Consider the following 23485-nt stretch of genomic DNA (forward strand, 5'->3'; position numbering starts at 1 on the left):
CAACATTCCCCTGAGATAAAAAGGGTTTATTAGCAAGAGGTAACTGGGATACATACTTATGTTTTACTTGTTATTGTCATCATCTTCATCATCATCACATCATTGTTCATTACTTTTTGTATTTTCTTACAAAACCTGGGCATAATTTGTTCTGTGGAAACGTGAGGGTTGAAAGATAATTTTCATACCACTGGGTATTGCTAACAGCAAAAATTTTAATTTATTTATATACCTTATAGAATATGTTCATGTATAAGTGTTTACAGTACAAGTATATAGTATTGTTCTGTCTGTGAGGGTGTTGCATGCCTACCACATGAGTCTCAAAAGTGTACTGTACATACATTGTAAAAATACATACAAATATTCACAGAATAAGCACTACGTTACTATATTCCTGCTAACAGAAATGATTATAGACAGGATTACAGTATAAATGCAAGACACTTTGAAGTTGTCTTCTAACTCTAGGTCATAGTTTATAGACTGCACTATTGTAGCATTGTGTATTAAGCTTCAGATACAACTTTCAAAAGGGTTACACAGGTCCACACTGAGAAAGATAGCAGGTTGCATGTACAAAATGTACAGCGCATCTCCGTGAAGTGAAGTAACAACAAAGTACAAAATACTCTCCAATGTTCATATAAAGAGGAGGACACTCTCTTGTACTACTACAAAAATAGTGTTTGAATGCTGCAGGCAGAGGTCATTCACGTACATTTTTATCATAGTTTGTAACAGCGATGCATATAACAGAGTGATATACAGTCACGTCCCACAACCACTGGAACAGCAAAGAGGACAGATTGTCTTTTAATTACAGGAGAGCGACATCCTTTAACTCAAGAGAAGAATACAAGCCTGAGGGCGCAGAACTTCTTCCTGCAGCCATGTTTGACACATGAACAGAGAAAAGACATTTTAAAAGTCCTCTGAGTCAAACCGCCTTCATCAGACAGGCTTAAAGCCACTCAATTAATTTAAAGTAGCTGTGTTTTACGGAAGAGGATTAGGGCCAATTTTGATGGAGAAAATAATTTTGGGCAAAATTTCTAGATTAAAGTTGAAATTTAATCTTGAGATTATAATTGAAATTTCAAAATTGAAGCCAAAAGGCAATATCACGTTAAAAGTCGAAGGTCTGCTAATAAGTCAAATCTACAGAAGCTGACGAGGGCCAATTCACCATCTGACAACAAACAGCAGATCGTGATTATCTACAAATGGCTGTGTATTGATGAATGTGTTAAACTATTCTTTATGTTGTGTTTATTAACAAAGAGATTATTATTTTTTTAGCTCACTAGTACAGTGCCCATCTGAGGTATGTATTCATTAACAGGAGTTCCACAGTGTGGATGGGGAATTTAATGGGATATATATATCTATATATTTTCTTTTGGTAGCCAGAATATCACCAAGATGTAATCAGTTGTTCCTTGACCTATTACCACCATTTCCTGCAAATTTCATCAAAATTTGTTCATAATTTTTCAAGTTATCGTGTAAACTGACAGCTTCGCACTGCATTAGCTTAGCATAGACGAGAACACTGATGATGAAGTCACTGTTGATGACATCATCAGTTTGAACATTCTTGGAACACCGATGACATCACTGTTGATGACATCATCAGTTAGAACATTCTGATTGGAACTCTGATAACATCATCAGTGTTCTGAAACAGTAATTGACAGGAGTTCCACAGTGTGGATTGGTCGTTTCAAATTGGTTTTAAACTGGTTTTGGAATGACCAAATAACTCCAAAATTAGGAATGCACACACTCGGGTATGCAGAAGCCGTTGACAAAGTTTCAGGTCAATCAGACACTGAGTCGCACACAGACGTTCCTTGCTTTTATAGATAGATAAGCAGCGTTGTAATCTTTTTAAGGACTTTGAAGAGATATTGCCAAAAACTTTATCTGTTTAGAATGAAAAACTAGTCAAGTTTGTAAGAGGTGGGGCATTAAGTCCAGTCTGTGGTTATTGAAGAGCTACGGAAACAGATTAGGGCCAGTTTCGAGACTGTTGTCGTATACGGTGAATTGGCCCAAGTCCACTTCCGTAGATCTGACTTTAGTAGCAAACCTTAAACTTTTATCACAATGCTATATTTTGAGTTTATTTTTAGAAATTTTGACTTTAATCTCAACATTTTAACTTTAATCTCAATATTTTTACTTTATTCTTGACATTTCGGCTTTTTTCTTGATTTGCCCAAAATTATTTTATCCATCAAAATTGGCCCTAATCCGGTTTCGTAGAATTTTCGTCATGAGCTAACACGTTTTTTTTTTAAAGTCTCTGGTTTTCCAACAAATACCAGAACGTCTTTTTTTTTTGGACAAATGACGACATGCATGTCAGAGCAGAGGTTCCCAACATGTGGGCTGTGGCTTGTCACTAATCCCCTGAAGTAGCATTTCTCCAAATGTTTCGGCGCAAAGACCACTTAACCAATAAAAGAAAAATCCCTGACCACCTAACTCGACAAATATCCAAAACCAATAGATCGGTTCACTACTCAAACAGAATGCTACAAAATGAAAATAAAATATTAACTTCAAATGGTCCACTTCATCTTCTATAATTTTGGAGTCTATTGCGAACAATTTGAGAAACACTTTTAACGTGATATTGTGATATATATTTAGGCCAGATAAATTAACAGACCACTCGGGGTCGCTCATGGACCACTAGTGGTACGCGGAACACTCTTTGAAAAAGGCTACTCTAAACCTTTAATTAATGCTGATGAAAAACAGACAAATAATATTTTTTTTTACAAACTGTACAGGACTACTTTAAGATCACACATTAATACATTTAACATGTGCGTGGTTCTCATCACAGCTGTTAGTATGGCAGCAGTGACGGAGGCAAGGATACAGCTGATTTTCATATCTTTCACTGGATTTATCATGGCTGTCATAGTGTAAAACAGTAAAATCAACCGGGAATAATTCCAGTTTCCCCCACCCAAAATTCAAGCCTGAATGTGTCTATATTTATGGTTTTTCAGCAGTATAAACCAGTTTAAACTGTGAAGTGTCATCTCTTTTGGCAGGACATCAGTTGTGTGTATATATGTAATGAAATGATCTTTGGGTTTCCCTTATTAACTTTTTTTTTTGCCAATACCAGGTCAAAAATGACCTGACTGGCAAATTGCATAAGCTTCAGTTCAGTGCATATAATCAGATGCAAGCATGACGCTTCACATGCATGTGAAATATGAACATTTTTTGCTCTGAGTCTGATATGTAAGTGGAGCTTTTGGCATAATGAAATTTTTTTTTCCAATTGTGTTTGATCCCATCAGCCTGGTCCACTTCTACACCAGTGTTATTAAAGTTGGGAACCTCTGTCGTCAGAGTCGGGGGTTAAAAACAATGAAACAAATACTTCTCGTTTTGGTTTCGGGAAGCACAGACACTTACGACTTTGGATAAATATCTGTCATTTCCACTGTGAATTCTTCCTCATTTCTGAAAAGGTAAAAATTATCTGTGCTCTTTGACCTGATTTTATCTTACAATGCTACATTGGTTGGAGAGAAAATCAGGTATTAATAATAAACTCAAGCCAAGAAAGCAACGTCCAGCAGCACGAGTGCTCAGAAAGTGCAAAGTCGACGCGTGACATAATGTCAAATAATGTCATTGGTCACTGAAAGGACACAGTTGCATGCAACTAAAGTGACCTCTATTATTATTGTTATTATGATTATGATTATAATAATCATAATAATAATCCTTATTCATATTTCACATAATACTTTTATGAAAACATCTTCCCAAATAAACGAAAACATCTTTTTAACAAGTGTCGTCATGGCAACAGACAAAAATATATATTAGAAAATATTCAACGAGATGTTTTGTGTCATCAAACAACCGTGAGCGTCTACTGTACAGAAGATAAACATGGTCAACATGTACAACTGTACAAACAATAGACAGAAGTGAACTGATGTGTCAGATCATGAACAGAGGAAATAAACGCTCCCCGTCAGTTGGGCACTTTGGGCTCAATTCTGAGAGAGGATTCGTACATGCTTTCTTCATCCAGAACATAGCTCATGTCCAGCAGATACTGGGCTACCTAAAACAAGAGAAAACACACCTTCAGCCTCATTGATTATTGTATAAACTGAATCTTAGGTTTCTGTATATGCAACAAAATAATAATTATAAACTGTAACTAAATAGTGCTGAGACAATATCATACAAAATTAATTTAAAACCACTATCAAACTAATATAGACTATACCAGATATGAACAACTGGGGCATCTGGCCATAAGATAACCGACTCAACACCCCCCCCATACAAAATTAGAAAAATATACAGAAAACAACAAAAACATCAGAAAAAAATATACAACGACAATAATTAAGATATGACTAAAAAAACAAACAAACATGCAGAAAAATGCACTAGGACAACATAAATAGCCAAAAACAACAGAAAAATACACAAGACTACACAACATAATAGACAAAAAATAATTTATTTAAAAATACTGTACAATATCAGCTCATTCAGTCATCAATTAGACACAGTTCCCAAAGCATTCATCAACCATTTGGAGTATTTGACAGGTACAGTATAGCCTTGGGATTAAACCCACAACCTCTTGATACAAAGACAACCTGAGCCACGGCCTATGTGTTACAGTGGAGGAAGATGAAAAAGGTGGCATTCTAATTTGAATTTTACATCAATTAAGGCATGAACTCACAATTTCTGACAAAAGAGACGATGCTCCACTCTGTGGTACATAGGTTTCTCATTGGAGGAATTTTTGCAACAGGTTTAAATATGAAAAAACTTTCTTTAGTGTTGGGCCTACATTCTTTTGAAGTTGCAAATCTGGAGCACATATGGTTGATTTGTTACTTTGAAGAAGATGAAGAAGATGAAGAAGATGAAGAAGATGAAGAAGATGAAGAAGAAGATGATGAAGAAGATGATGAAGAAGATGAAGAAAAAGATGAAGAAGAAGATGATGAAGAAGAAGAAAATGAAGATGATGAAGAAGAAGAAGAAGATGAAGATGAAGATGAAGAAGAAGAAGATGAAGAAGATGAAGAAGAAGAAGAAGAAGAAGAAGAAGAAGAAGAAGAAGAAGAAGAAGAAGAAGAAGAAGAAGAAGAAGAAGAAGAAGAAGAAGAAGAAGAAAACTCCAACAATAACATACTATAAGCCTATAAAACCACAACAAAACAACACAAAAAGAACACAAATCCTTTGTTATTTTCTGTTAATGCTCAGATTGGTAATTATTCTAAATGTTGATGATGTGGCCCCTGCTATGATAAAAGTTTCCCATCCCAGAACCGTAATATACATATAGGAAGTTAATGAGCTAACTTCACCCTTGGAACAGCCTTGTTGGCATTCTTTTACCTTTGGTTGCAGATCAATCTTGTATGCTGTTTGTTGAAACTGTCGGATCTCTCGAATGATATGGGATATCTGCAACAGAAACAAGCCAGGATTTTAACCATTGAACGTGTCATACAGATGGTTGATCCCAGTTTAGCTTTACGATCTTCCCACCATCCTCATCTTTGAGAAGTTGACCAAATGATCCTCTGTGTAGTTTGGGGTTCCCTCCTCAATGAAAGCCAGGTCAGTGAGATACATCCCCAAATAGGGCACGCATGGAGGATCACAGCTGGAGGAAAAAAAAAATCAATACCCCGTCAACTACTTGTACTGTTCACTTTGTTAGAGCCATGTTCTTGGGATGCACCCACTTCTTTAAAGCCTCCCTCAGGTTTTTAAACCTTCCTTCTGATGAGACAAGCTTCTGCAGTTTGTCAATCAAGGCTTTTGTCTACCAGAGGAGAAACAGCACAATATTACTCTGCATTTCAGGATGACACACATTTTCAATAATTTGTTTGCTTTTTTTTTTTGAGTAGGGACAAGAAAACAAAAAACAAAAGGAAACTCCAACAGAAAAAAACAATCAGAGATGTTCAAAATAATAGAGAAGATCCATGTACACTTATAATTGCATTAATATGCTTGCTACAAAAGGGAGTGGGAAGAAGAAAGACTTATTGAATCCCACCCCCATTTCTTTATCATACAATTTTCCTCATATTGCTTGTGTCTATTTGGACTTTAAGAAATACACAATGAATACTAAACAGAATAGGAAAAAAACTGACTGATAATCAGTAACTTAAGATATACAAGAATACAAAGCAAAATACCAACAATGGTAATAAATTCCATTCAGTTCAATTCACATTTAAAGACAACACTTGTCCTATTAGTTGCATTAAGCCCCAAGATCATATGTGATTGAAAACTCTTCACATTGTTTTTGTTGTGAATCCAGACTGTTCAATAATTACAACCCACATACAGACGGACAAAAACTCTTCCTTGTGATTCCAATCTTAGGTATTATGAAATGTCCAAAGCCCCTGGTATCATGAGTGTTCTCTTTAAAAATGAAAAATCTTTGTACATTGACTGGAAGAGGTTTTTTGAATGCTTAAAATAAAATTAACAAAGAGATTATCAGTGTGTGCGAAATATTCATTTTTGTTTACAAGTATCATTGCTCGTTTTTGTAAAAGGAATGATGGTGCTTTGATAGTTGCATTACAAAGTAAGACCCTATTGAAGGACAAACAGGAGACACCTGTTTGGACACTTTGAGCCAGGTCTTCTTCAGACGGAAAACGGAGCTGCGGTTGAGCGAGGAGGTGATCTCCAGCACAGTGTTGTAGTTGTGCAGGCAGCGGCAGATATCAGCCACAGCCACCCACTTCTCTATGACTGCTACTCGTGTCACCACATCCTCACAGCGCAGGATCTCAGTGGCAATCAGGTTGCTTATCTTTACCAGAAAAGAGCGAAGACAAGCATACAATTATGGAAGTAGTTAATAGAATGATCTAAGTAGCTGAAACATACGTCGTTGAAGTGCTTTGTTGTCCTCATGATGTACGGTGTTTTCTCATTTTTGTCGTTCTTCATCCAACCCTGACCAAAGAACTCTCTGGAAGGGGAACACAATTTGGAAAACGACGTCAACGTGTGGACAAATCTTTGTTTCCTAAACTTAATGGGCAGAAAATGTGAAAGCTCTCACTCGTATGGGATGACCTTGAACACCAGATGGTCCAGTAGTGTGAGCTGCTCTGCAATTTCCAGTGCAGAGTGGTTTTCAAAGGCATCAGCTTTTCCTGCTCCAACCTACAGGAACACTTTCAGAAATGAACACCCAGGTGCAATCTGACATCTCACCACCAGGTGTCATTAAATCTCACTCACTGGATTTTGATTTTGTAATTTTACTGTAATGTGTGACCAAAATAACTGCCTTCTTTTTATCCAGGTGTGTAAATGTAAGAAAGTGAGTTTTTTCTAAATGCTGACATGAATGTTGATCAGATACAAGAGGTGAAACTAATACCTGGTCTCATCTTTCTGACATATTTGCATTTAAACATAGGACAGGCAACAGTAACATAATGCAATGTTAACTTTCCCTACCCAAGCAAATTTTCCCCTTTCAGGACTTCTGCGTCAAACTTGGGTAAACATGTAAAGGTAAGAAGCATTCACTGCTACCCTGATAGCACACATACATCTCACCGATGTTGGCGAGACATATTATGGAGAGCGTTTTCTCATTGGGCAGACGTCACAAAGACATCTGCGTTTGGCCGATGTTTGGACGATAGATTACAGATGCTCAGCGCGGCCTCTCTACAGCTTATATTAACCTTTATTTAGCTCAGATCATTCAATTAGTAAATATGTCCATATCCATAATCAAGTATTTACTGAAATCTGATAAGATATTGCAATACAACAACAACAACAACAACAACAACAACAACAACATACTACCACTGAAAATCTTATTATGTGTGGAGAAGATAAAGATACACAGTTCATGATCATAAATGTATTTTCAGCAGCATAGCCTGATTTGGTTGGAAAAAACATACAAAATGACACATTAGGAGTAGAATGCCAACGTACGATCTGAGGCAGACATTGTCGAGATGTATGCGTGCTATCTGGGTAATGTTTAGCAAAGGATGTATAGATCCACTCCGTAACGAGATGATTAGCTACGTTCCTTCATTTACACAGAAACAGACGTATTATTGCTTTATTCCAGGCAACCAGACTCTGTTAGAAAAACGTTCACTTTGCCTGAAGTAAACTCGCGAACTGCTGCCTCGTCACGTTTTGTGAGCTAAAACGTGATTTGAGAACGTATCTCACCGGTTATTAATTTGAATTGTACATTTTGACAAAACTTTTATGTTACTGTTTACAGATGCCTTTGTGGAAAATAAATGAAGTTCCACTGTGCAAGATTTGGTCTCTTCCTTTTTAAGTTTATACATGAGATATTTACTGTATGCAAGGGAACCGTGGCAACATTTATTACCAAAAATAAATGTGTTGGGTGAAAGTAACTAGTAACTTTTACTTTGAGTACTAATTAATTGAGTTACTTTTTACTTGTACTTTAGTATGACTTACTCAACTTTAACTTGAGTGAAATTTTATTCAAGCAAAAGTACTTCTACTTGAGTAGGACATATTAGTAGTCTTTACACCTCTGTCAGATACGTATACTATCACATGTTTGTGGTCCCGCTGTGATAGAAGTTGCCCATCTCTAAATGTACTCCATCACAACAGCCGGTTTCCTTCCTGTACCAGTGTTTTAGGTTTATTATTCTGCACTCTCACCTCTACATCCCCCCCTTGTTTTCCTCTTTCTGCCTCAGACACTAGTACATGTCCCTCCACTAACAGAGATAGTTTAAAGTGTCTGTGTGCTAACCCCACATGGCCTTCCACTAAATGCAAAGCTCTTTTTATTGATCGCCAGCACTGACAGTTATTATTCCCAAGAAACCTTAGAAGAAAAGTGACCTCTCTCTCACCAGCTGAGTGACGTCTTCCAGGATGATCTGATTGTCCCCGTGATCTTCCTGAGTTAAAGTCCTGACAAACGGGCGGATAAGACAAATCTATAAGAAACATCTGCAGCGTTGAATGAAATCCATTATCAAACGACATGTTACCTGATGATGTTGGCTGCGGCTTTCCTCTCCTGAGTCAACAGCTCAGGGTCATGCATTACTTCCTCCAGAAAGGCAATAACTTTTGTCTTCAGCTCATTGTTATTCTCAAAGTCCTGCAGAGAAACAGACATTACGCAACACTTTTATTTACTGCACCGTATTCTAGAATTAGGATTAGCAAATTTTCAGGATGGATTGCTGCTTCTTTTGTTTTTTTTTTTTTTTACATTATTTGATTTATGAATGAAAGACTTCTATTTAAACAATGAATGGATTATGTAAACCAGACATGGGAAAATGATGGTTCGAGGGCCTCATGCGGCCCATGGTCTAATTTTGTGCGGCCCCCAAAAACAATAAACAAAACAACTCCAAAAACACAAAATGAAAGAAAAATACAAACGAGGACAACAAAAATGCATCAGACAACAGGGGACATTCACAAAATTACTTTAAAAAAAATAAATAAATAAAATAAATAAATAAATAAATGTGTATATATATATATATATATATATATAACAACAACAGAAACAAGATGACTACAAGTATACACAAAAAACAGAAGAACATGCAAAATGATAAAAACACATGAAACAAACACAAAAGTAGATAAAAAGAGCAAAAGATATTTACAAAATGACAACAAAACACACCCAAAGCCTTTGTTTTTTCCTGTGTTAATACTCAGATTGGTCATATTCTAAATGTTGACATGAACGTTGATCATGTGGCCCACAAATCAGACATTTTTGCGGCCCCCGCTTTGAGAAAAGCAGCACATCTCTGCTGTAGGGAAACACACCATCTATAAAATTGTTCTTATTCTGGTTTTACCGGAGAGTGTTTGGACACCCAGTGCCTCAACACATTCAGGACTCTGTTGGTTGCTGCACGTCGAATCACAAACTCTTTGTCTCCATTTCTCTGATCTGTGGGAAAACCTGCAGAACAAACATAGTTAAAATAAAGGAGATCTGACCATTGTGTAGGGATTTCCCACATTTGATAAAGTCCTGACTTTGCTCAGAGGAGGGTGGACTGATGTGTGTACCTGTGCTGGCGAGGGACATCCGACGATACTTCTCTTTGGTTGGAGTGCCCTCATTGGCCCCGGCTGTAGCGATTGCAAAGGCTGAGGCCGCAGACAGAGCACTGCGGGTGTTGTCCAGCTCTCGACACGAGGACATCACCATGCCATTGTTGTATGAAAACAGTGAAAACTCTAAAGACGGCACATGATCATGATACATTGACAAGTGCTCTTTTGTATTTTTTTCTTTTGAAACTTTAGAAGGAATTAATATAAGAATATGCAAAACAGATGCCAAGTTGTAATGTTTTCATTTCAACAACTAACAACTGGACAACACTAATTTATTAAAATATTATGACAAAAGGTTGTTGTTTTCTGCAGAATGCTCAGGTTGTCTTTGCACAAATATCCACTAGGGGGCATCACAGGACCTTTAAGACATGTTTTTTTTTTTTTTTTTTTATAACCGAAGGCTTTTATAGTCAAGATGGAGCTAAATATAGCCTCCAAATATCAGCATAACAGAGGAATCAACACATTTCCTCCACTCTGCTCTTCTCAAATCCGTGAGCAGAGACAGCAAGCTGCTAAGCTCATACTTCACACTAAGCAAAACTTAAACGACACATTCCAGGATGCATGGCTTTGCTTTTAAAATCTGTTGGATTGGTTGTCATCAGGTTTATAAGGTGATGATCTCGAGGAACATTACTGTGGGCAAAAGGGAAAAGTCACTCTCTCTGTAGGAGTTTTCACACACACGACACATCCTGAAGCCAAGCTTGGGCTTTCCCCACATGTCCAGATAACCATCGAGCAAATAAGGATTTCTGACACCTTATTTATAGTTCTCCATAGATCAGAGCTGTCAAAATCATTTTAGTTCAGAGACTAAATAGGTAGCAGTTTGATCTCTAGTTGGCCGTAGATGTTAGGATTGGAAAACGAGCAATTTCTATGTTATTGTGCCCCAGTTTGCACTTCAATGTATAAATGATGTGTGTAAGGCACCGATAATATCCAAGCAAAGAGTGACAGATGTCAGTCCCTGCAGCATCTACACTTTAAATCCATTGGATTTGTGACCAACTTTTATCAACTTTAGTGAAATGTTGTAGAACAATTTGAGGAAAATTGCAGGATTCATGAAAAATGTAGAGTTCTTTTGACAATTTTAAATTCAAAACGTTTATTGAATTTGTGTATTTGAAGGGACAACTGAAATTTATACAGATTCATTGATTTCTCTGTATATTTTCCTTTGTAAATTAGTTGATAAATTAAACTCAAGCCCGACTGATTCTATCCATTCTGCCTCTCTGTCTGTGCTTTTCTTTCTGAATTATAAGCTGTCACTTTTAAATTAGCAGTATTCAATACAAAATGACAACACTGGGAGAAGTCACAATTATGTTTACAGCTACATTTGACCTTTTATGATTTATCCATGTTTACTGTTTGAGATCTGATCAACTTTATTTTTTAATATTTGTTTACATTGTATCACAGAAATACAGTTTGCCCAAGTTTCTTATTCATCAGTGCCTTTACATTTCTTATGTTCACAGTGTTACTTATTAAAGTTCCATTCATCCATCCATTTTCAGACCCATTTGTTCCTGTTTTTCAGGGTCGCCGGTGCCAATCTCCGGCTCTCATTTGGCGCTGGGCGGGGGTACACCCTGGACAGGGCGCCAGTCTAATTAAAGTCCCGTATTTTAATTTAGTCATGTTTTTCTTCTTTGTCTTCAATCATATTTTTGTATTAGAAGAATGTGTGTTAATGTACAGAATATATGCTGTGAATATCAAGTTCTTATTTCTTATATCGACCAATTCATTGCTTATCTTTTTTAAAAACTTCAATATTGGTATATCGACATCAGCCCAAGAAATCCCATATCAGTCGGGCTCTAATCTACACAATGCTCTAAAGGACTATATTTGGCCCCTGAGCCTTAAAGGGGACATATTATGAAAAATCAACTTTTGCAGTTTTTTTTGATGACATATGAGGTAACTTGAGTGTCCACTGGCACACAAAATGTGAAATAAATCCATCCAGTAGTTTTTTGCGGTCTTTGTAAGTCTTAGAACACAGAGAAAATTACTCTGTTTCAAATTTTCCAGATTTGTGACGTCACAAGTCAAATCCCTCCCCTCACTTTTGTGAAAGTCCACCATTGTTTTTCTCACTAGCAAAGGAGTGATGGCTACCGATAAAACTAAATACAGAACTTGCCTGCTGCCGGTACCGCACCTCCACAGTGAACGTACACTGTAGTGTAAGCACTATTTGTTCATGTGGAGGTGTACTCCGCTCTTGTGGTTCTACGCATTGGCGAACCTGTTATATTGCCTCGTATCGCCGATCTGTTTGTGACACAATCCGACGCAGCAGTTGAAGAAAACAAATGATTATCACCTTAAATGCACTATTCCTGTAGTTAGAAGAGCAATGGAGGAGGAGAAAGTGACTTAGCAGCTTTACACTCGGTGAGAGTTTGAATGACTGCTGCTGCTGCTGCTGCTGTGAGATGGACTCACAACAACAATAGCCGCTTAAATAGCCATGTGTTTTACTGTAATGTGCAGTTTTTTGACAACAATAACAACAGTGTGTGGATAGCAAAAAAAAAAGTTGCTTTTGTGATCACTGATCACCCTGTAAAAGAGCGAGACATGAAGTGAGTGAGCATCTATAGACACGCCCACTTCTGAATAGGCATAAGTATGCCCCAAAATGGCCCGATTTCAGAACTGCTCAGAAAGTGACATTTCAGAGGAAAACAGGCGAGTTTGGGAAAATAAATCTCAAATACTGTTTTTGGGGGTTCTTAAAACAAATAGAGATGGGTGAAAAATGCATAATATGTTTGACACGTGCCTTAGCGAGTCAACTCAGAGACAACTGTCCTTATACGAATCTTGACATAGTTTAGAATATGTAGGATGTTACCACTTAAGTTGTTGTTTTTTTGACTTGTTTTCATGCGGTTATAAAATTGAGAAACTGTTCACCTGAAGATGTTTTGCCTTTGATGTTTTTTGGTGTTGTTGGGGATTTGATGGGTGATGTTTCCGGGTCGCCGTCATCACTTTGGTTTTGGTCGTTATCACTTTCCTCTCGCACAGAGAGATCTGCCATCAAATAAATGTGTCACAAGTGATTTTATAAAAATACTGCTCACAGTCAAACAGAAGACAGAGACACAAGTTGTGTTGAAATCACATAGTAATCATACTTACTCATACTTAGTCTGACATCAAAATGAGAAAGAGGTGCGTTCACATTAGATAGTATGGAAAGATTGAGTATGCAAGAAATACCCGGATGTATATCGGGACATTTTTTAAGTATGCACGGTGGTCACACTAGTCATACTCAACCACCCCGTCCTGGGACCGGCTTCAAGCTAAAAGTCAAACATCCCCTTTTCAAAACAAAAGCATCTCTTCTTATCTTTCATTAGTTTTTTTTAATGCTTCTGTAAATAGAGCTCTTGTTTTGAAGTTAACCGGAAGTTTTGTCAGTAGCACAATGACGGGTCTCCGAAAATCTCCAAAATGTTGGCATGAAATGTGTTTCCGCAAGTTTTATGGATCAAATGATCACATGTTGATATTCTACTTGGTCACTTTCTCGCTTAAAATGATTTCAGGACTTTCAAAGGCGGAGAATCAACAGAGATATTTAGCCTCAGTGTGCTTCAGGTTTTTGCCGATTGCATATTGGGAAAATTTGAAGTATACTTTAGTGGAAAACTCATTGAGTTTGTGGTGCATAGTGCATAGTATGCCATTTCAAACACAGACACAGTGTACATGGAAAGTCGTACTCGTGCAATAGTAAACCAAACCATTGAGTACATGATACATAAACAGCTTTATATTTGTGTACCTTGTTTGGACACTGGTGTATCCTCCACTTTGTCCTTTTTGTCCTCACCCTCGTCAGTTATTTTGCTGGTTATAGGGCTGGATACATAAAGCTTGTTGATGTCCAAGGTGGTCTTGCTAAATGGAGACATGGAGGAGTACATGCTTGCATAGCCGTTTGAGGAGCAGCTCAGAGCAGCCAGATCGAGAGCTTTGCCCCCGGTGATGATAGGGATGTTGAGCGAGAGTTTGCGCCGGCGGTTTGGCGATGAATTCTTGGCAATGGCGAGGGGAGGAGGTGAGGAGAACTTCCTGCTGGCCCTGGGGGAGCTGGGAGGCTCTCCATAGAGGAGCTTGTTGTTCTGACTGCTGGCAAAGAATAACTCCAGGGATCTGCAGCAAAAATTAATATATACATTTGGTGTTATAGGACAAAATCATTTGATAGGTATTATCCATATTCAAGATGAATAAACAACACTTCCTAAATATTTGAGGTAAAGTGAGCCAAGTCTGAAAGCAGAAGTCCCTCTGCAACCTCGTCTGGACATTTCAGGCTGCAGGCTTTCAGAAAAGCTCTCCCACTCCCTGACACCTCCTGACGATCTCACGTGTTCCCATAAATAGCACAGCGAGTGATCGAGTGCACGGCCACTGCTGACACAAGTAGCAGAGTGTGGGTGTCTCACGGTGACAGCAGACTGCAGGGCGTGGAGACGGAACACTCCCCCTCATCTGAACCTTGACTCTCTGCCTGTGGAGTTCGCTCCAATGTAATGTCAATACTTTACAACGTGGCTCTCAGACGGGGAGGAGAAAGGGCGGGCTTCTGCAAGTTGGTTGCTATTGAGCAGACGTGGGCAAATGGTGGCCAAGGGGCTAAAGTGCTAGAGTGGGCTGTCCAATAAACCAAGGGTTCACTCTTTGAATCCCGTTTTATCATGTGTCCTTGAGCAAGGCATCCACATTGGCTTGTATGGATGGGTGAGAATCATGCATGAATGTTAGTGGTGGTCATGGGGCGAATTGGCAGCCTCGCTTCAGTCAGTCTGCCCCAGGGCAGCTGTGGCGACAATGTAGCTTACTACCGCTATGAATGAATAATTGTTTCTGTAAAGCCCTCCAGTCTCATCGAACAAAGCGCTATTTAAATCTAATCCATTATTATCATTATTATTACATGCAGCCTAATTTTGTGCAGCCTCGACAGTAAATTAACAGAATGATGTAAATATACACAAAATGACTCGAACAAATTCACAAAATGACTCCAAAAACATATTAAAATTACAGCAAAATAAACAAAAGGAGAAGAAAAGTTAAAAGGAAGCCAGAAGTAAGTTTTCGCAGTGTCGCTGTGTCGTTAACTGCTGTCGACCCATTCAGAAGAAGTATAGATGAGATAGACAGAGCAGGGATGAGTAACTATAATCACAGTAAGGACCACAAAACATGTGATTGTCTGATTGATGGCCACTTAATCAACATTCATGTCAGCATTAACAATAATGACCAATATGAACACAGGAATATAGGTTTTTGAGCTAATGGCTTATATTTTCCTGTCATTGCTGTTTATTTTTTTTGTACATTTCAGTTTTTGTTTTGTGTATTTCTATAGCTGTTTGGTGGATTGTCTCGTCAACATCTCACCTGCTTTTTCCTGTACATGATCGCAGGTGATGCTTGAGACTAGCCCAGCAGACATAGGGCGTATGGCTGTGTAATCCACCCTTCAATAATGTCTTTTGTATTTTTTGTTGTATTGTGTGTTTTGGGAGTCATTTCATGGGTTTTTGGTTTCAATTTGTATCTGTTAGTGTTATTTGTGTGCATTTTTGAGTCATTTTGTGCATTTTTATTGTCGTATTGTGAATGGCTCTGTCATTGTTTTGTATTTTTTTTGCAGATTTGTGTGTTTTTGGAGTCCTTTCATGGGTATTTGTTGTCATTTTGCATCATAGTGTTATTTTTGCAGTCATCTTGTGTGTCTTTAATGTAATTTTGTATGTTTTGTTGCCCTTTTATGTGTTTTTCATGTTCTTTAGTGAAGGGGTTCTTAACTGGTCTCAACCTGGGACCCACTTTTTTTAGAATTCAGTGAACCAAACTAAGTTTTTCAAAAATAGGTATTGAAAACACACATATGTAATCTTTTTTTAAACATAAATCTATATATTTCCTGTGAAACATGCATTTCACAGCATGCCTGTCAAAAGAAAAGTTTCTTTCAAAATAAGACCAGTCCAACTTGAGAAACATTAAGTATTTATTTATTTTTGACTAGCTGTCCGCGACCCATCCAGTACAGGTCCGCGACCCACTTTTGGGTCCCGACCCACCAGTTGAGAATTGCTGCTTTAGCGTATTTTTGTTGCATTGTATTTTTCTGCAGTCACTGTGTATTTTTGTTGTCCATTTGTGTCATTTTGCAACCACCATTTTGCTGGTTTTGTTCACCTTTTGTGTGTTTACTTGTTTGTGAGTCTGTCCATATGTATTGCGACTCACCGGGCTGGGATGGCACTGATGGGCTTCTTGTAGATGGTGATGAGTTTATCTAGCACCACGTCAGCAGTGGTGAAAACGCGATACGAGTGCAAGAAGGTGTTGAGGAAATCGATTGAGAGGAAACGAAGATCGGTCAGTCTTTCCAGAAGGCGCTCCACGCTGGCATAGCGGATCTGCAGCACTTTGCAGGAGTTCATCATCTTACTGAAACGTATATCCACATCATCGCAGTACAGGCTGGAGTCAGACCTGTCAGCAAACAAAGACCAATCTCCATCTAATCCTGACAAACATGAACACCAGTAAACCATGCTGTATCCAAAAGCACTTTACTTGATCATCTGTGGCACGGTGACTTTTGAGTTGTCTTCAAAAGCGTTCATCATCAAGCCATTGCAGCGGATGTTGTCTATGCACTGTAGCACACAGCGCAGAAGAAACAAAGCGAGAAGAAAGTCAGTGAGACGTGAGTTATGCAGGTTGGTCCATGACATGTTCACATGTGATTGTGATGTGTGCTGACGTGCCTGGCTAATGTCACTGGTCCACGCAGACTTCTCCTGCCTGGAGGAGGCCACCAGGATGACTGTGAATGACTGGCTGTCCTTTGGCTCCACCACTATCTTAAAGTCCAGGTGCTCCATGTCCTGGCCACTTTTCTCTGATTTAGCTTTTTAATTCAGAAGAAAGACTAAATGTTAATTATTCAAGAAACATATTCCGTACAAATATGCAATAGTAACAACCAGAGGTGAAAGTAACAGATTACAAGTACTCATGTTACTGTAATTGAGTTGCTTTTGTGGGTACTGGTATTTTTTTGAATATATTTCTAAATCAGTCATTTCACTTGCACTGAAGTACATTTTAAAAGAAGTAAAGTCGTTTTTTTACATTTCTACACTCAACTGTTTCTCAGTAAAGAGGTTTCTACCTATTATGTTGTTACCCACATGGCACATTTGGCATGGCACCGTTTTCAAGTTCATAAATGTAACTATACTTAGAACCTGAGATTTTTTTACATTTTGAATTGAATTCATTGGTGTTATTTTATTTAAAAAATAATTGTAAAATTTGACAAACCTTTAATAAATTCAGTTCCAATTGTGCAAGATTTGGTATCTTCTACTTGAGTAGGATTTATCAGTACTCTTTACACCTCTGGTATCAATCCAGAAAAAGGAACGTTATAGCTTTTTCTATCGCAAAATCATACTCATCTCAAACATTACTTGTATGCAAATTATTGTATATAATTAATACATTCTATCATGGCCTTATGATGATGCATAACACAGAGCAAATTATGGGATGCATGTTAAGTGTAAATCGACAACTCACACTCGTCATCTGTTCCCTCAGGATCCTCCATAAGAGTGCAGTCTATGAGTGAGACCACTCCATTCTGTAGACATCAAACATGTAGCTTCATTACACAAGCATCACATGACTCAACACGCTACAGTATATAAAATTATATCACAAATTCAAGCTTCCTTTGTTCTATCCAGAAATATGTGATTCATTCATGTCAGCATTTAGAATAATGACCAATCTGAGCATTAATACAGAAAACAACAAAGATCTTGTGTTTTTTTGAAGTAATCTTTTGTATTGTTGTTTTGTGTATTGTGTAAATTTTGATGTTGTTTTGTGTATTGTGTAGATTTTGATGTTGTTTTGTGTAATTTTGTTTTAGGTATTATGAGTAATTTTGTGCATTTTTACTTTTGTTCTGTGTATTTTTATTGCTTTGTGTATTTTTATGTATTTTTGTAGTCATCTGCATTTTTTATCATTGTTTTGTTAATTTTTCTCTCATTTGGTGTATTTTCTTTGTCATTTTGTATATGTGTGTGATATTATTGTTTATTTTGTTGTCCTTTTGTCCCTTTTTTGAAGTCATTTTGTTTGTTTACTTTTGTGGCAGGAGAAAATTAGACCCAGGCCTCCTGTTGTCCATGTCTACATTTACCAAAATACAAATATTCTAAGAATTTTACTAGATTTTGACCACCAGCGAATGTGTATTTTACACAGAGGAGCTAGAACCTCACACGTATATCTGATATATAAGAAACAATATTGTAAGTATAAACAAGAAAAAGTATGATTAATGCCTCTTCTGTCATGTTTAACACTGATTAATAGTTAATACCTGGAAGTGAAATTGTGGTAACCAGCTTTCATATTTATATTAAAAAAAACAAAAAAACAAAACAACTTTAATACATCTTTAAAACATCACATTTTTTCACTTTTTTGTATGGCAACCAAACTTAGAAAAAAAGTGAAGATATTAAGAATGTAATTATGGCATCAGGTGCATCTGTAGGAGATGTGTAATCTACGAGTGACACGGGTAGTGTAAGTTACTGCCACATGAAAAGCAAGTCATTAAAAAACAAATACACTAAGCCTGTTCTACAAAAATCTAACTGAAAAAACACATTAAACCAGTTAATGACAAACCAAACGTTTTCTGTTGTGCCCCCGTTTGAAGAATGACATCATGACAAAAATGTCAACACAATGGGTGAAAGGGATTATTTTAATGCTCACTCTTCCTTAGGGAGGGCTGGTGATGGTCACAGCTAAGCAATATGATAAATGTAGTCTCCAGTTTGGTAACCACTGCATTAACCCATCTTTATCATTACAAAGACATTTATAATTAATTGATAAATAATAATATTGGTTCAGTGTTATTTTCTTTGATTGAATCTATGTTTTTTGGTGTATTTTTCAAAGGACAATTTTCCTGCTTGTAATTGTTTTAAGGCAGTGGATATCCGTACGGGTATTCTTTTCATACGCAGCACCCCTCACTGGCCAGTTTAGGTCATGTGACTAAGACTAAACCTTACCCTAATCCTAACCTTAACCGTAAACCTAACTCCAACTCTAAACCTAACCCTAAAAGTGTGCTTCGGTAACTGTACAAATAGACACTTTCTTGTTTTAATAGGTTTTTGGTCTTCTTATAACATTCACAGTGAGTGACATCTAAGTTTTATTAGTACTGTTAAATACATTTAAAGTGAAAGCAGCAGAAGCAGCTCAGACCCACCTTGGTGAGATGGAGCTTTCCTCCTGAGCCCCTGGTGCAGATGATTAAATGCTTGGAGAAGAGGAAGCACTGCCGCTCCCCTTCCTTCTTTAGAGACAGGGAGCCCAGTCGGCCACGAGTGATCTTGCCCTTCTCGCTCATCGGCACCTGGATGAGAGATCCTGTGTGCAGGAATAAACAGGGGGAAGAGGGAGGAAAAGATGTTCATTTATTGATGAGAGGACAAGGATGAGGCATCAGCAGAAAATCTGAATGAAGAAAATATCATGCATTCTTCATGGACAGTTGTCACAGTTCTTCTATAGATTGCCAGTTGGAAACATTAAAAACACGTTAACCTACGCTACATGGCTAACATGGTCTGAAGCAGGTTTTGTTAAGGCTAAAAGATCAGCGAGTATAAAAGCACCGCCTCCTGACCAATCAGTTCTCTTGAAAAATGGCTAAAAGATCCTGAGCACAGGCCTATGAGTTCATTCATTCATTATAAGACTACTGTTGAAGACGCTGAGAGTCTCAGCAAGAACACATGGTACGCTGCTCTAACCCCTGGCTACAATCCCATTTATTTAGATGAAAATGTCCCATTTAAAGAAATTAATAAATAAATCTGAAATACACAAAATGACAGCAAAAGTGAGTGAAGAATATACAAAATGATGACAAAACTTCTGAAAAACACACAAAACAACAACAATTATCCACAAAAACAAGATGATAATAATTAAAATAACAACAAAGGCACACAAAATGCTAGAATGTATTAAGTTACATAAGATATACATGAAAATGACACACAAAACTAGAACAAAAATACACAAAATTAGAGTAAAATATACAAAATGATGTACAAAATGTAATGTACAATGTACAAATGTACAAATTAATTAATTAATTAATGTACAAAATATTGACAAATATACACAAATATAACTCCAAAGTCCCAAAACAACAAAAATACACATGAGAGTACAACAAAAATACATATAATTGCATTTAGCAAACCAAAGTGGTGTATGAATGGGTTTGAATTGTGCATAAATGTTGGCAGTCACGCTTCTGTCAGTACGCTCCAGGGCAGCTGTGCCTACATTGTAGCTTACCACCACTGGTTTTACTGATGTGAGTGACAGGTGTGAATGACTAATAATTTCTGCTTTGAGTCTCCTTAAAAAAAGCGCTATATGAATCCAAGCCATTATTATTATTATTGTGCTTCCTTGACCATTACACCAAAAGCTGCTTGTGTATTTACCGCAGTTGCACCACAACACTGTAGCACACCGTACGTATATAAACATCGAGGATGTAAGAGTTACATTCTTGCCTAGATGCTAATATGTTGGATATCAAAGTGACTGGTGATTGAATTGCTTTGTGTGCTTTTACCTTGTCTTACAAAGGTTTGGCTGGTGTCAAGGAGAATCTCACATCCCTCCACAATCATGCGCTCAATGGCCAAGTTCTTCCTGATGTTCTCAGTCTCACTGACTTCATCATGCATTATTCTAAAAAAAAATTATGAATCCAATTTAAAAAAGAGTAGCTAACACTGATTTATTATCATTGATATAATTATAATTATAATTGTTAGTGTAATTAAATTACATTACACAGGTAACTAGTGCAGCCTGTTAAAAAACAAACAAGAATTTTGCACTTTTGAAAAGAGAGAAAAATAAAAAATCTATTCTGCTTTTTGACATTGATGTTTACCTGGAAAGCTCCTCCAGTTTGGATTTGGCATAGTCCAAACTATTTCTCTCAATGTGTTCATGTGGTGTGTGAGCCAGAAGCTCATGGAGAGTGAGGATGTAGCGAGGAATCTGCGAGGAGAGATAGATTCAGAACTGCAATAAAGCCAAATCTACACTCCTTACATGTAACAATCTACAAAAGAAGCACACATGCACAGGATTATACCCGCGTCAGCCTAATGAAAAGTAGATCAGTGGAGGGCAACGTTTCCCTTCATCAGCAAAATTTATTATCAGCACAGCTGCAGCAGGCCCCAGTAGAGTGGACTGGGAGGAAAGTGCATGGCTTGCCAGAAATGATTCATTATTAAAGCCTGAGCTCGGCAGCTAGGTATGAAAAACACAAGATTACTGTGAGCAAAGGAAGACAAACACTATTAGAGATGCTATGAATGTGTTTGTGACAGTTTTAATGCATAAAAGGAGGCAATAGATTAATGACAAGATAATTCAGTGGAAATACGAGTTTTAATCATTGAGACTTTCGAGATGAATTTTTCTAAGATACTCTCCGCATAAACAGGACTGAATCACAACATAACCGAACAGTCGCATTTACAGACCTTGGAGTCACTGTTAACTTACCAATAAACAAGAAGAGATTTGTCATCTTTATAATAAGTGTTGACTAGGCCACTGGGAGTGAGGCCCAAGGACAAGGCAGGCTGACTTGATAATAATGTATCATGTTTTTCTGCAGTCAGTGTCTTCTCCTCGCCCTTCTCTCTCTCTCTGTTTCAGCTGTTTTGAAGCTGATGATCAGTTCCTGATCTGTGGTTCACGGCTCAACTAGTCTGAGACATTCTGATGTTCTATCTCTCTATCCTGTTCTGTTGGTCCTTTTGTCCATTAACCCCAACCAGTCACAGCAGATGGCTGCCACCTCTGGTTCTGCTGGAGATTTCTTCCTGTTAAAAGGGAGATGTTTCTTCCCACTGTCGCTAAATGCTTGTTCATGTGGATCTTGTTGGGTTTTTTCTTATTATGAATTTTATATTTTGATAAGCGCATTGAGATGACTTTGTTGTAAATTGTGCTATACAAATAAAGTTAATTTGAATTGAGTTGAATAAAAACCTAAACTTCAACGTTATTTCTAGATTTAAGCAAGCAGAACTGGGTTTTACAGAAAAATCTTATTTTTATTTATGATCTTAAATGTTTGGCTTAGGCTGTGAATGACTGGACGGACTCAGGATTTTCAGTAGAGACCAGCACTGATCTGCTATTCTTCAACTTCATGAATATGATAATAAGGAGAAGCACTTGGAACTGTTTCTGATTAGGTAATGTTGTAATTTGACTTCAAACATTTAGCGTTAGCTCACTGATTGTTCTTCCTCCTTGGAAATCTTTTCCAGTGCCTTACGTGTCAGACGTGTTTGAAAACTCAGTCTGGGACTCCCTTCTGAGTAAGACACTCAGGGGGGTGCTCTGTTGAGTTTACACACTCCATTACAGTAGGTAGCATATGCACCTATTCAAGTTGGTTGCAAAATGCCAATAACCATGAAAGAAGAAGAAGAAAGACTAAGGCTGCATCCCAATACCCACACTTGCGCCCTAACACCCCTCGACTGCACACTCCCACTGAAGGGTGCGAGTGCATAGGGTGTCCTCTCTCCCAATTGTACAGTGTGTTTTAGCTCCGCCCACTATATCTTCATGCACAACCTGTGCGAAGCGTGCATGCAAGCAGACTTTGATGAAGGGAATTACTCATAAGGCCTTTTGTCATGGGGTGTTCCACTTAAAGAAATTGATGGTGGACAAACTCTCACAATAAACCCTGTTGGCAGCAAAAACGGCAAAACAAAGTATTTTCAAGTGTAAGTATGGTATCAATTATTTAATTTCTGTAATGTTCATGGTACGTGTAGTTATGCTCCGTACATTTCCCCAAATTTACAGTACATTTCCAGTCTTTCACAGGGACAGACAAAATTACATTTAATATTTATTTTATTCACTTGCCATCACGATTGATGACGTCCTGACTTAGATGAATGACGTAACCGCAAACTGTACCAATTCCGTTCAGCACACTTGTTCACTTACATACTTTACATCCAAAGTGTCACTTAAACCAATTAAGTGCATCCTTACTTTAGGCCTCATTCAGCTGACAAATAAACATCTT

The 23485-nt window shown here is 37.6% G+C and overlaps 1 protein-coding gene across 1 annotated transcript in view; it reads right to left on the minus strand.

The window, feature by feature from the left end:
• Positions 1–2348: 2348 nt before the first annotated feature.
• rasgrf1 (Ras protein specific guanine nucleotide releasing factor 1) overlaps positions 2349–23485 on the minus strand; it is a 35610-nt gene continuing 14473 nt past the window's right edge. The window contains exons 8-27 of the mRNA XM_028450246.1: positions 21305–21414; positions 20978–21096; positions 19589–19749; positions 17860–17923; positions 17043–17185; positions 16849–16931; positions 16516–16764; positions 14027–14397; positions 13147–13266; positions 10144–10314; positions 9927–10033; positions 9090–9202; positions 8949–9009; positions 7127–7230; positions 6949–7033; positions 6674–6871; positions 5772–5851; positions 5572–5689; positions 5419–5487; positions 2349–4111 (exon numbers count right to left, since the gene is read on the minus strand). Coding sequence (XP_028306047.1) covers positions 4019–4111; positions 5419–5487; positions 5572–5689; positions 5772–5851; positions 6674–6871; positions 6949–7033; positions 7127–7230; positions 8949–9009; positions 9090–9202; positions 9927–10033; positions 10144–10314; positions 13147–13266; positions 14027–14397; positions 16516–16764; positions 16849–16931; positions 17043–17185; positions 17860–17923; positions 19589–19749; positions 20978–21096; positions 21305–21414 — 2619 coding nt within the window. The 3' untranslated portion in view covers positions 2349–4018. The remainder of the gene's footprint in view (positions 4112–5418; positions 5488–5571; positions 5690–5771; positions 5852–6673; positions 6872–6948; positions 7034–7126; positions 7231–8948; positions 9010–9089; positions 9203–9926; positions 10034–10143; positions 10315–13146; positions 13267–14026; positions 14398–16515; positions 16765–16848; positions 16932–17042; positions 17186–17859; positions 17924–19588; positions 19750–20977; positions 21097–21304; positions 21415–23485) is intronic.

Source organism: Gouania willdenowi, chromosome 6 (assembly GCF_900634775.1).
Source record: "Gouania willdenowi chromosome 6, fGouWil2.1, whole genome shotgun sequence".
Classification (NCBI taxonomy): Eukaryota; Metazoa; Chordata; class Actinopteri; order Blenniiformes; family Gobiesocidae; genus Gouania; species Gouania willdenowi.